General features: G+C 44.7%; 1 protein-coding gene across 6 annotated transcripts in view; it reads left to right on the forward strand.

Annotated features, from left to right (window-relative positions):
- smtnb (smoothelin b) overlaps positions 1–14,649 on the forward strand; it is a 43,729-nt gene that overhangs the window by 1,021 nt on the left and 28,059 nt on the right. For 4 of the 6 annotated variants that reach the window (XM_034541002.1, XM_034540998.1, XM_034541000.1 and 1 more), the window contains 4 exons: positions 11,419–11,576; positions 13,037–13,115; positions 13,211–13,289; positions 13,891–13,958. In XM_034541002.1, coding sequence (XP_034396893.1) covers positions 11,500–11,576; positions 13,037–13,115; positions 13,211–13,289; positions 13,891–13,958 — 303 coding nt within the window. In that variant the 5' untranslated portion in view covers positions 11,419–11,499. Of the gene's footprint in view, positions 1–327; positions 2,258–9,109; positions 9,128–11,418; positions 11,577–13,036; positions 13,116–13,210; positions 13,290–13,890; positions 13,959–14,649 lie in introns of those variants that run through there. The other 2 variants (XM_034541001.1, XM_034541003.1) reach the window with 2 other exon arrangements.

The following is a 14,649-nucleotide window of genomic DNA, read 5'->3' on the forward strand; positions in this document are numbered from 1 at the left end:
TCACATCATTAGTCATCATGTCTTCATTATTTCCTGAGGCAGAAGAAGGTGAGACATCAGGACACCTGTAACACAGACACTTTGATGCTGACGCATGAGTCAGCCTGTTCCTGTTCACACATAGTTAACCAGGGTTTGTCTGGATCACAGCTACACACACGCAACACACGTACGTACCTGAAACATCTGTCCTTCAGTGTGTTTTTTGTTGTGTTGACCACATTACACTCTCTGATTTGAACTATCTTTACCAGTTCTTTTCCCAAGTGCATGTGTGCGGTAAGAACAGACCTTCTCAGAAATCCATTTTGATTTCTCTTCTTGCAGATCAGTAAACCTGTCAAGAAAAGGCTGTTGACTTTGGATCAAGGCTGGGGAGAAACGTTATGTTTTGTTTTATTCCATCAATATTTCCCCCAAAGTCTGGCCAAGAGCTTTCTTCTCATAAATCGCTAAAAGTCTAGACTTTTATCACAAGTGACCTTATTATAATAGTGGGAGAACAGGAGTATATGAAGGAAATAATATTTTCCTTCAGCAAAATTATTTACTTTCAACTAGAGTATTGGTTGCTTTGATCATACATTTCTGAGTATATTTATAGAGAAGCAAAGCAGAAAAGGGGGAGTTGAAATGAATATAAAGGACTCAAAATGGTCACTCCACATTTTGGAAGTAAAAAGAATCTCAAGTATTACAAAACCTCTTTAATTTTGTATTACTCTGTTTGTTGTAATTCTTTATTTTATTTAAGTGAGTAGAGCTTCAGCTGTGCAGGTGTATGTGACAGACTGTTTCCATGAGTGGCTTTTTATCTCCAGTAATGTTTTATTTCGCATGAAATAATCATAATAAAATGTATCTTTGTCTGAATCTTCTTGTGTACGCTGTGGGAGTTCGTTGTGAGAACGCAGGCTCTGCCTCGGGAAGCTGCAGCAGCATAAAGCGCGCATCATGCAGACGTTTGAATTCATTGGGTTCATCTTCATGCTGACAGTCCACCCGCCACTGAGCCAGATCTCTCCTCAGCACTGGGTTCATGGAGCAGAGCGTCTTCCCTCCCTCACACGGGACCGACAACCAGCTCCAAGGTCACGGAGATCCCACATGTTCACTGATGATGGTTTCGTGGACTCGAGTGTCAGAGTTTTCCACAGTGAACTCGGAGGAATCAAACTGTGATTAAACTTGCTACTCAGAGGAGAAGTTCATCTGGGGATGTGAAGGAATTCAGATTCGGCTCCACAGAGACATGAATGGAGCCTTTTCTGTTAAGTTCTTTGTTAAATATAAAACAATACGTTTTTATATTCAGGGATTGTTTTTAATTTAAGAATAGTTTTTTCAGGACGCCAGCAAAAGATGATGGACACTCGGAGATGCCCAGGCTTAATTAAACTTGTAGTAAAGCCGGCTGGAGGAGCTTCTATGTAACAGCAGTTGGATAACAAACAAACTTAATGAGCTAAACCGTCAGAAGGTCATATGGCGGCCTCTCTAACTCCTGTAATCCCTTCTCTACACGTCTATTCAAACCATGGCTGCCTTTTTTATATTGCTCATTTAATCCCCTCCATGGCAACCAGGAAAAGCATTTGTCTTTTCTCTTGGCCGCCACAATTATTTATATATCACCAGAAATAATCAGTTGGTGCCCAATTTCTTTCGGAGAGGATGTTTGTTGCAGATCATCTGTCTGAATGGTACTTAAGATCTGTGGATACAAACAGACAGAAGCTGCTAAGGCCAGTTGGAGAACAGCTCTTTCCAACCAAACCACTCCAACCACTTCCACTTAAAAGTAGATTGAGCTGATTACCAGCTCGTGCAGTGGTGACACCTGATAATTCAGGTACTAAAGCCCCGAAGGTGAGAGGCAATAGTTTCCTGTGTGCATGTGACACACCTGCATGTGTCTGTTGTGGTAGCTTGGTGCACCTGCCCACTGAGCTTAGAATACGGTTTAACTTAAAGCGCCTGTCGGCCACACCGAGAAGTCCCTTCTAATTATCTCTGAAACCCTTCTAACTGCACTGAAAAGTCCAGAAAGCTCTCAAATGTCAATGCACATGCATGACATAGTCTTGTCTTTCACAGTTTGTGATCATTGTAATGCACAAGTCTGCCTTTTTAATTTTTAATTTGACCGCAGGAGACATTTCCGTCAGTGGCGCCTGCTGGGCTGATTTCACATGCTGGATGTCTCGCACTTGATTTGCAACTAGTCTTGCCAGCCCTGTGACCGTCCTTTTCCCTGGTGAGCGAAAGGCATTCACACATGTTTAAAAAGGGCAGTTTCTCTCTGTGGTCCGGCCTCTGTGATATATTGGACCCCTGGGCCTTCGTTTTATGGCTCTCTGGACCTTTTGTGCATTGACAAGAGCTCAACGGTTACAGTCGGAGAGGAAGAATAGATTTGTTTTGTGGACTCTCAGGTTCTCTTCTCCCTCGGGGACATGGTCCAAAATGTCAGACCCATCACCAGGAACAAATAAATCGTAAAAATGATGGTGCATTATAACTGTTGTCTGGGACACATTCCGATATATTTGCAGTTTTTTAAAAATATTGTCACTTATACTTCAAGCAAATGTTATCAGGAGCTGTATTTGTTTAAAATGTCTTCTGTCTTCAACTTTTTAACTGGCAACTATTATGATAATCTAATTTTAAAAAAACTATTGTAAAAGACCAATACCTAAAAGAATTCAGAGGAAGACTTGAATTGTAGAAGCATGATTCGGCAAGACTTGACCTGAGCCTCGGCAACAATCATGATCAAGTGTGTTCTGCCTTCAAAGGGGCTGCAGAGATACAAGCTGCTGCATGCAACTAACCTTTGATAATGGCTCCTCACGAAAAGAAAAGAGTGTTATGCTCCTTTATGCTCCTGACCATTGATAACACCTGCTGCTTCTGGGTTCAAGTTGCCAGTTGGTGAACTGTCTTACGGGGTGTTTTTGTGAAAGTGTTTCTGAAAAAAAAAATACAAGCACAGCCATCACAGTGCACACTTGTTTGTTTCTTCTTCTTCTGCTGCGCCTGTCACCATTCTCACAGGTATTTACAACATTCATATTTCCACAAAGCATTTTTCTGTCTGGTTTCAAAGGCGTCAGCGAGGAGGCAATGAAGAAATGAGCCGTGAACAGTTCCCCATGCGGAGCAGTTTGTCCTTCTGTACTGACAACAGTCCAAGTTATCAGAGTCTACGGCAGCAACAAGAGCAGCTAAGTTCCAGCCTGCAGACCTGCAGATAAGGAGTCACTTGTTTGATAAAGCAGGAAACCTCTGTTACTGGATACTGCTATAAATAGCCAGCCACTTTGGCTCTGAAAAGGATGAGAAGAGAAAAGCGCTGAACTTTCTGAGGATGCGCATGTGAAAGTCTATTCTTGGTCTCTGGCCTTTAAGTGGTTTGTTGCTCTGGAACAATAATTCTGAGTAAGTGGAGTACACGTTCAGACTTTACTCCACGTTTACAGTCACAGCCGGTCGTAAGTCATTATTGAAGAAGATACTTGTGTTGTCATTTTTGAGTGGATACTTTGGAAACATAAGCTTGTTAATCAACTGGCAACTTGTCTTTTTACAAAAATAATGTAGCAGTTTAACACACACACCTCACAGTGGTTGATATGGATTGTGTCAGCGCTTTAATGTGATACAAGTGGGTGATTTAACAGTTTGTCTAAGTGTTTCAAGGTGTGAACCATGCACGGTACAGCGTGTGCTGTATTAATTAACCAGTTCATAGGGGTGTGCATGATACAAACCAAAAGAGGATCCACTGGTAAAAACATTGCTCCATGGCGCAGATTGTGGCCAAGACCTCAACAGGGCACCTTTTTGGAAGTAATCAAAGTGCAGTCAGGGATGAGCCTGATGGAGGGAAAACGGCAGAAGCAACCTGTGGTTACTGACGGAGGCCAGAGAGTCACAGCTTGACAAGTGGAGGGTTGGACCCATTTTTGTAAGCATCAGATATGAGACTGCTATGAGCTGCTCTGGTGTTTTCGTCTTTGTGGGAACTAAGTGATCCAACAGAGAGTTTCTACTCCATCTGTCTGGATCATCACTTTGCCAAATGGAAAAGGTCTGGATAAGGGATTGAAGGGGGTCTCCTTCACTACCACCAGGCGTCTCAGGCTAGAGACGTCCCTGCTCGAGTTTGAACGCTTAAGGAGTTTTATTTTTGTTGTTGTGATAAACGTTCACACAAGTTGCTGTTTGTTTCAGAGAAAAAAAGTGCATGCAGCAGTCTGCAGGATCCAAAATGTTTTTAGTTTTTAGAATTAAAGTAGTTCACAAGTTTAGGAGAGTGTGGTACTTTTAACATCAAACAGATGAAAGAGAAAGGGAGAGAAGTGTAGAAACACATTGGTTTGTCTTTTCTAAATTGATTCCCTTAGGAAAGAGCCATTTCCTGAGATCTACCATAAATCGTCCAGCGGATGTTGATGTTTTGCTTTCCAGACCACTGTTGTAAATGTTGTGGGTATACTTGAGATAATAACAGCTGATCTGTTAACTTTTGTTTGGTTTTGTCCATCCGTCAGACTCCTGTTGTTTTAGGTACTGTGCAGTTTCAGAGTCAGCATGGCGGCTCTCATGGATCTATTAGAACAAACTGTTTGTGCTCTGACGCCTCCCAAAGTGCTCTAAAAGTCCTCTCTGTTTCCTCTTGTGGGAAATCCCTCGCTCCTCCTTGCTCCTTCCCCATTTAACCAAAAGAGATAGTTACGCAGTGCTTTGGTTCGGCCGGTGATGTCCCACATTTGGAGAAGATTCATCATGCTCTATTTCCTGCTGTGACCTGGGTCTGCTAACAGGACAAGGCTCACAGAAGTGCTGGATCCAATGTAGTCTCTCTTATCTCTTTATTTATGAAAGCTCCTTCCTGCTGAGATCTGTCGAACTGTATCAGATCTTCTGCTTATGACCGCAAGGTACTAACAAACTGAGGACACCTGCCTTTCTCTGTGGGTTTCCTAAGGTATGATGAGTATGTTGAACAAAGAAGCTGTGAAGAAAAGATCCTGCTTCGGGGGGGAAAACAAAAATGGACTGTACTTGTATAGCGCTTTTCTAGTCTTTCGACCACTCAAAGCTTTAACACTACATGTCATCATTCATCCATTCACACCCATTCATACACTGATGGCAGGGGCTACCATTCAAGGTGCCACCTGCCCATCAGGAACCATTCATACTCAATTTACACACCGCAGGAAAAAGCCTGCAGGGGAAAATCTGTGTTTAAGTGTCTTTCCCAAGGACACATCGACACGAGCCAGGGATCGAACCTTTGAAGGAAAACCGTGTACCTCTGAGACACAGTCGACATAACTTTGTCAAACAAACTCAACATTTGATCAGAGTGAAGTGCCCACAAACGTGAACAGATGCTGTAATGTCCACATGGTCTGTATGGACTGTGTAGGTTTTAATAATGCAGAAGTGTGTGTGCGTGTGTGTGTGTGGGTGTGCGTGTGTGTGTGTGTGTGAGTGAGTGTGAGACGGCTTACGTGAGCCAACACGGAGACCAGAGATCAAGCCCGTTTAAATATTTGCTACTGTGGATGATTACAAGATAGCGTAGTTAGATATGCTACAAGTTTGGAAATGACTTTGAAGTCCTCAGAACTTGAAAGGTCAATATTTTGCAGTTGTGCACAATCAAGTGTGTGCTTATTAATCCATAAGGGCGTGGGGTCGACTGCACTAATGTAAGACTCTACTATGAGCATGAGTCTGTAACACGTACAACATGTGTGAGTTCAGATCGGTGCATCATTACAGTCGTACATAGCTGATGCCCGTACCCTCCTCTGGAGCCACATGCATTCCTCCATGCATCCGTTCTTTATGCCTGCTCCCTCATGTGTAAAGGGGACACAGTTTTCCCATGTCTGCTCTGGACGTCTCTCCTACCATCCGGTTATTATTAATAAAGGTTAAGCCTCGCCACACGTGTAGCTGCACTCACAAAGAGCCACATGTGTAGTAATCTCTCTTTCTCCCTAGCTTGTATATTTCACAGGTACTCCCTCTTTTTCTTTGAGACAATGAAGGCTCAGTGTGCACTGAAGCACAATGAGTTTTGACCTTGAATCTGATTTGTTTCTTTGTCTATTTTTCAGCATAGAGGTGACTGAAACTCCCTCTTCTGAGAAATCCAGGAGTCCCGTACCTTGCAGGGCTCTCATGTATCATTATATTTCCATTTTTGAGAGGGAGTGGTGTATCGACCTACTGTATGCATGCATAGTTTTCAAAGCAGTGAGAAATGATTTATAGGCTTTCACCTGATTCTTTTCCCCAAAGCAAGGCATTCCAGGGTGATGCAAATATCTCTGAACTTTCTCACCCTGTTGCTCTTTCTCAATTGTTTATTTGTGTCTCAATGTGTGTACCAGTCTGGCTTCCTCTGTGGCAGCTGGTAATCCACTTCAGCTCTGCTACCAGGCGTGTCCCGAGTGTCCTTATAAGGGCAAACTCACTTGTGGGCTTGACACAAGTGAGTTTAAAGCACTGATCCGATCGGCTGCCTGGCTGCACACTAACCTTCTGGCTGCTCTGGAAATTATTACTGTAGCCCTCATTTCATGCACAAACACACAGTAACCGTACCTTTCACTCATACCCGTGCACGTAATCTCACACGCCTGCCGATGGTATACATACCCCTTTGTGTCAGGGGAATTTGTTCGAGACGTCAAGGTTTACAAAGCAGAAAGTGTTGAGCACAAAACGGCATTTGAGACGCGTTGCTCACCCACTGGGAGTCAAAAGGTTCGGTCTCGGCCTGAGGGCTCGTTGTGCTCTCAGACAGGGGTGTGTGTGTGTGTGTGTGTGTGTGTGTGTGTGTGTGTGTGTGTGTGTGTGTGTGTGAGTGAGATGTTTGACCTGACCTTTTGTAACACAACACAACTGGCGAGAGACAAACAGTATGTTGGGCCGGCTATTGAATTTGAGTATTTATCCCACAACGATACATTTTTCGCCACCTTTCTTTCAAGGATACATGTTTGTTTTTTTTCTTCAACAAAATGCACTCCGCTGTAGAAGAAATAGTTGGAAATTATAGCAATACAGGTAAAATTGTACTCGAAAAATATGTGTAGTAAGTAAACGGGTAATCTGACCAGGCTCTCAATACCAACTTTGTCACAAAAAGTATACCCATCCCTAAATAGTACTTAAACTAACATGTGTTACGTGCTACCATTCAGCCCTGTGTACTGAGACAGTCCATGGTTCAGTTGCTATGGATACATATTCTAATAAATGAAAAGGGTAGAAATGAGCTTCCTCCGTAGGGTGGCCGGGCTCAGCCTTAGAGATAGGGTAAGGAGCTCGGACATCAGGGGGGAGCTTGGAGTCGAGTCGCTGCTCCTTCGTGTCGAAAGGAGTCAGCTGAGGTGGTTCGGGCATCTAGTCAGGATGCCTCCTGGACGCCTCCCATTAGAGGTTTTCCGGGCACGTCCAACTGGTAGGAGGCCCCGGGGAAGACCGAGGACACGCTGGAGGGATTATATCTCCCGGCTGGCCTTGGAACGCCTCGGGATCCCCCAGAATGAGCTGGAAAGTGTTGCGGGTGAGAGGGAAGCCTGGGTCGGCCTGCTGAACCTGCTGCCACCGCGACCCGACCCCGGATAAGCGGCTGATAATGGATGGATGGATGGATGGAAAAGGGGTGTAATTAAGACAAATCTGAACTTGTACTTCGTTTTCATTTAGTGTGGTCTTTTCACTTCCGCAGGTTTAACGTAATCCCGTTTCAGTGCTGCACCCACAGGTCGTTGCTACAACATGTGCATTTAGTTCAGAGCCATTAATTGTAGCACAGAATATTTACTACCTTTGGAACCTTGACTTCTTGCCATACTTTACCACTTCTGAGGCTGTTTCCATGTGTGGCACAATAAATTAAACTGGCCACACAAACTTAAAAATCCTCCTTGAATCTGATTGGTTCATGTGTAGCGGATGAGTTCAGAGGGTGTTTGTCCTCAGGAGTGTGTCACCAGCTGGTCGGGATTACTGCTAAACCACAAACTCTGTAATTGGATGTGATTGATTGAGCTGCGTCAGTCGAATGTCTTTGGATGTAAGTTTGAGGTTTTGACTCCATAGAAAGTTGGGCAGGAAGTGAGTCAAAGCGACCAACAGAACAGCACAAGCCTGCTTGTAAAACATTGAAACATTTCTTTGTGTTGTGCTCCACACGGCAGTACGATTCCTACCAAATAAGGTAATCCTTTTCTGGTTTATATCGGTGAGTTAAAAAAAAGAGCTGGGAAGACACACGTAAGCATTGCCTTGAAGAGGTTCTCCACGATTGTCTTCTCTCTCCTCATAACCACCTCCTCCCTCCTGGTCGGGGGAATCCACCGAGACCCACAGGTGTGACTGCAGCTTCCTCTCACCCAGTGATGGGTCTCCCCCCCACCTCATCATCATCATCATCATTAAAGGTGCAGACACCTCGGTGACGTCTCGATGACGGCATAGTTTTCAGTAAAGCATAATTGTGGGCGTGACCTATTTGTGGTGCGTTATTTCTGACTTGTCTGTTAGCAGTAGGGACCTGAAAAGCGTTCTGTCTCGGTATGAGGGCTGCGCCCATGGGTCACACACACTGTTGATGTGGTTTTGAGCCACATTGACAGTTGGTTTGTGGCTTGGTTTGAAAATGCCTTTGGGGTGGTCAGTGGTGTGAGGTGCCGTCACTGGGGAGCTGACACAGTTGACTGTGTATAGACCTCTGTCATGTGGAGGTTTTGTCAAACGGACTCTGTTCCTACACGAGTGTGTGGGTGTGTTTCCGTCTCTGTTACTTTAACGGTCACTCTGTTTTCCTTGGCAGACTCCCAAGTTTTTAAGGTGTGTTTTATTTACTTGGGTTACACCCACTTATCACCTTCCTGTGCTACCAAGTTATTGGTCGCCTTTTCAAACACGTGAAGGAAAAGTCTGTTACGGCCGCTGGATTTCTGCCAGTAGAATAGAGGGGACAAATGTTTCAACCAGTCCAAACTGACTCGACATGCAACCATCCGTGCAACGATTGGTCCATTTAAAACTTCTTCTGTTGGAAAAGTCAAAGTGCTGACGTCCACATGTAGGGTTTGTTTTTCGTCTCCCCCTTTTTATCACATCATGATTATAATTCCCTTCCTGGCGCATGAATTTTTTGTATTTTAAAGGATTACAGCAACTGATGTGGGTTCTGCAGTCCATCACATGCTCTGAGTTTAGGAGTTGTCAATGTCTGTTGAGCATTTTTCTTAAGTCCAAAAATGAAGCCTGTCTTGAAACGCTAAGCAGAAGTTGTTTTTTAGAGTAGAGGCCCTGTAAGCCTGTTCTGTTATATCTCAAAAGTGAATTAATTTGTGTGTGTGTGTGGGGGGGGGGGGGGGAGACATGCATGTGCTTACTCCTGCAGGCAAATATACAGGGTTGTTTATATTAAAAGTGGGGTCAGCTACATTTTCGTGTGTGTGTGCACAATGATATAAATGAGCAAGTGCGTTCTCATTTCCTCTCTGACGCGCCTGGTTGTTGTATCATCAACCCAGTTCCTGATCGTCACATTTCGCCGCCATCTCTTTCCTGGTGAGTCAGCAGGAATGTGAGGAATGACCTGAACGAGGCCCTTTGCCACCCAGCACTCCTCTGCCCATTTTTAGGCATACCCAAGTCCAGCTTCTCTTTCTTTTTGCTCTTTTTTACTTTGTCGTCCTTTCTCCTCCCTTACCCATCATTTTCAGTCAGCTCAGCACTTTACATTCTCACAAATTACAGTACATAGGGAGAGCCCTCTAAACTAGTGCTGCTCTGGATGCATATTTGTCAAACCACAGCAAGACCTCAAAACCACTGGCCCTCTTCATCTCTTGTGAGCCCTCCCCCCCCCCCCCCAGCCCTCTTCCTCAGCGGGGGGGAGGTACATTTCCACATCAACCCCCTTCTCAACCCACCGGGGTGCAAAGCTTAGCTGAACAACCACATCCAGCTCCCGCTTGTAGAAACCAGTTGGCATGCAAAGGTTTATGTCTTTACTCTGCAGGGTTTAACTGGTGCAGCAGGAAGCCTTAAAGTGTGTGTTTGTGCGTGAAGTGTATCAGAAAAGCCTGCCAGAGGAGCAGGAGCTGCTCATCTCTGCATGTGTTGACAGGTTCCCGCTGTCGAGAGCCGTCTCTCACATGACAGGAGAGAGCTCCCTCTACCCTCGAGGGCTCTCGGCTGTCGCTAACATGAAAGCATCCAACGCCCTGACTGGTGTTGTCTCTGTCTGCAAGCGTGTCTTACCACCTAATTACTCCTCTTTTGCTTGAAAAAAAATAAACCCTTCGACTAATAGCCGCTCAGAGTGATGAAATGGCTCAGTGAGTGTTTTAAGTGAGCCACTTCAACATCCGAGTCTCTGGGGCCTCCTGCAGCCGGGCTACTGTTCAACCGAGATGAATTACAGCCTGGGAAGAAGACACCTGGTCGATGAGCTGAACACACTTCTTTCTCATAGTCGAGCACCAGCTGTTGCCGTGTCTGTTTCTCATCCTCTGCTGTTCGCTCACGCGGTTCTTTGTGAGGGCAGGTCACTTGTCATCGCCAATCGATAAGCCGTTCATCGGCCCTGCTGACCCTGTAACTCCCGAGCACACATTTCTACCTAAGCCAGGGTCGTTTAGTACAATGCTGTCTGGATGCCACACACCTGAATAATACTTGCTGCATGTTTCTTATCTGTCACCTGCGACACTGGTGCGGCTGCTGTCGTTAGCACGACTAATGGTGTGTAGCCGTGCTCGCGCCTCTACGAGGCCAAACGGCATGACTTTAAACTCACATCGGCACACTGAATGTCTCACAATTTCATGGCAAGCCGTCCAGTAGTTGTTGTATTTCAGTCGACCACCAGACCAACGTTTCTATCCTTAGAGCCAAGCTTGCTACCACAGTTGAAAAAAATCACACAACGTTTTTCGGATACTCTGGACATCTGTGTGTTCGGGCACAGTGGCTCACAGGCGGCTCCCTCTTGTAAACAAATGCATTATTGTCCTTGTTTGACAGCGTTAATTACAGAGGGCTGGAGACGGTCACGGTCAGAAGTTAGAGCTACGACTTTACGCTATGAGCCCTACCGTTCTGTACTCACTGCCCTGTACTTACACTGATAACTAGCCTGCGTTGTGCTGCTGAAGCAGTGGATCATTGTACAACTGTGTGGCCGTGTCCTGGCCATGCGTCTGTGGTGTAGGCTACTCACTCATGGATGCAATGTAAGAGCGACAAGTGTCTAATCATTTCAACCCACATGTTTGGCATCCTACTGCGTTGGCACACGTTCGACACTTGCATTTGTCTTCATGCACTCTTTTTGTTTGTCTTTTTATGTTGCACATGCAGCTGGATGGAACCGTGGATCTGGACGAGAGACGCCTCATCCGTTCAGCCATCCGGGAGTTGAGGAGGAGAGAGATCGAGGACATGGAGGCCGCTCTGGCCAGCAAGAGATTTCGGCCCACACGCCTCAAACAGCAGGAGGACAAGGAGAACCAGCACAGGTAAGTACACACACACACACACACACATACACACACAGAGACCTGTCCTAATGACAAACTGCACCAGTCCAGGTGAACCGGGGATGCTGAGAAAACACTTACAAAACCCAGATGGAGCGTTCCTGAACTCCAGTGGGAAAAGAGAAATGTCTAGGAAAGTCAATTCAGGAAATCATAGGGGACAGAAAACTACAACCACAGTACATTTTCCATTGTGTATGCACATTTCACAGTAAATACATTCACTTTTAAAAATGTTTCCTTCTGTCACATTACCTCGAGTCAGATTGAATGTTCTCAGCTCATTTGTTTGTCCTTATTGGTTTACTGAGAGCCTTCCCAGTGTTTTTCCACTTTAGTAACACTCCATTTGTAGCTTGTCATGCAGCCGAGGAATGTGGATAAACTGAAAACTCAGTTCTAAAGACAACATTGCCATTTGGTCAATAAATACTCTTTTTGCTTGCAAAATGAATGAGAAACAGGACAAACAGGCTTAATTATAGAAGAAGATCATCTTGGTTTTACTGTAAATATTTTGGGTAACTTTACTTTAAATAGGCTCAGTGGACTATAAGTCTTCATCAAACCTCACTTTTATTAAACATGTAAAAAATATTAGCATATTTTATGGGTGATCACAAAAATCAAATAGTCTGGGAATTTGAATTTGTAACGGTCTGAACCTTTTTCTCTGTGTGGATGAGATGAACTCTGCAGGTCAGGATGCACCAAGTCTTGTAACAGGTGTTAATGAATGACTGGTGATGCCTTAACTGGCGCACAGCATAGATGTAACACTATTGACTATGAAGAGGATGCTCAACCTTCTGCTGCCGTTCTGTCACTGAATCCTATTCAGGCCGGAGACCGGCCCTCATCATTTTCATTCACCGCTGCTCTCAGAAGGATAACAATATGAAGCCTCACTGTAGCTGCAAGGGAAAGCATTACCTACTGTAGCAAATGTGTGCACATGTTAAGACACACATGTCACACACACAAAACACACACACACACAAAACACATGAAAGTTGCAATTATCCCGTGCCTCTCGGTGGTGGAATGTGAAATATTCCAGACATTCTTTAATACCAACAACTGGAGGAAAGCACAGATGATGGAAGAACTGGAGGAGGCTATGAGTAATAGAAACCAGCATAAAAGTCAGCAGTGAAATGGAGAAATAGCAGATGAAATGAGGGGAGGATGCTGCTGTCTGATCTGTTATGCCAGAGTATCACTATTTCCACACTTGACTTGACAATGAGTTCCCACACGTCACGGCCAAGAAAACTGTGTGCTATCATGGAGTTGTCTTCTGAGAGGCGTCATAATGGAGCCAGTGAAGCCCACAATATCCATTTGAATATTTTAATAATCTCTGATTTCCCAGTTTGTTGGCTAGCTGCATGAGCACAAGTTAATGGTCATTATAACCATTTCCCCATCTCTCTCAGGTCTGAAGACAACGACAACTTGGATGTCCTGTCACAAGAATTGCAATCCACCCAGGACATCGATGAGCTCACGAAAATGGTGAATATTAACGGGCAAAATAAAAGAAAACATAAAAGATGGTGACTCTGCATGCTTGTCCTGTTCAAACTGAGATGTTGTGTGTTTGTGTAAAGCTCCGAGCCGCCAGCGAGTACGAGGAGAGGAAGATGATCAGAGCAGCCATCCGACAAGTCCGAGACGAACAGCAGCAGGGTGAGTCCAGCTGTTTGGTAAAATGCTGTCACGCTGCGGCTGGATGTCTGTTAAATATAATAGCACACGAAACTGAGTAGATTAAACAAGCTGCGTGATTGTAACGACACATTTCAGGGGGATGCATTTGGTTGCTGTGTTCACCGACGAGTCTGAAGGTAGTGCCGGAAAGAATTTAAAGGTCCACAATCGTGTGCTGGTTGACAGAAACGCACATCTATCAGTCCTTAAGGGGTACACACGATGTAACAAGCTGCTTCAGTCTTGATGTAAGAAACGTGGGCGGAATGTAAAATGCATGATTACAGTGCGAGAGATAGCGGGCCGTCTGTGGTTGCCATAGTTACTGTGGCCGATCTACCTATGATGCTAGATCAGATGGTGGATTCCTGTCATTCCTTAGCGCTGTCTGGTTTGTGTGAGGCCCTTGCCACTACAACCCGATGAAGCAGCCCCTCCTCAGATAGTTTTGTCCTCACCTCAGCTTGTGACAGATCTGTGTGTTTTTTTTCTTCTTCTATTTTTTGGAAATGATTAGAGTTGACATCAGATGGGACAATGAGTCATCTACTTTATTCTCATTATTGTACTGTGTTTTTAGGGACTGTGGAGCGAGGTTGCTGCCTTGAGCCTGAGAGAGTGGAGCCCCAAAGCAGCATGGGAACTGAGGTGAGTCCAAAAGAGTTAATAGAGCGATGTTTCTTATCCTGATAAGAGTCTGAACGTCACATAACAGCTGACGGGTAGCTGTCTCTAATCTAATACTCATCCTGTCAGCTTCCATTTGCAAAAATTAACCAAGCACAGACTCATTTGTGGTTGTTGAGCTTGTTTGCATGACAACGGTGACCACTGATGGTTTTCTGCTGCCACAATGCATGAAGAATGCAGCAAACAACAGGAATTGTGACTGGTGTCACACACTGTCATGAATGTGTCTGCACCACACACATACACACACACACACGTACACAAAACACATGCTTTGGCTGCCACGGAGCCAAGAATGTGCTTTTTGTTTTTTACATCCTCAGTCAGATTTTGTAGTATGAGGAGAAAGATAGAATTTACATTAAGCCTGGTGTTTAGAGACGGCAGTAAATCGTTTTCGACATGGACCGTTTCCCAGACTCTGTCATTTGGCACACATCTATCTTTACAGCGTTGAACTCTGTTAGACAATAGCGTACTGAAGCCCAATATTGTAATGGTTTTATTGCATTTTGAGGCCCAACATGTCATGTTTCTGAATTACTTTCCAAAACTCAGACGTCTCTCTCAGCCCTCTAGTGGATGATAATGGACTGTTTCCTCAGAGTTGAACTCAACAGTTATCTTTGTCAGCAATGTTATCAACATG

This window comes from Cyclopterus lumpus, chromosome 9 (genome assembly GCF_009769545.1).
Source record: "Cyclopterus lumpus isolate fCycLum1 chromosome 9, fCycLum1.pri, whole genome shotgun sequence".
Lineage (NCBI taxonomy): Eukaryota > Metazoa > Chordata > Actinopteri > Perciformes > Cyclopteridae > Cyclopterus > Cyclopterus lumpus.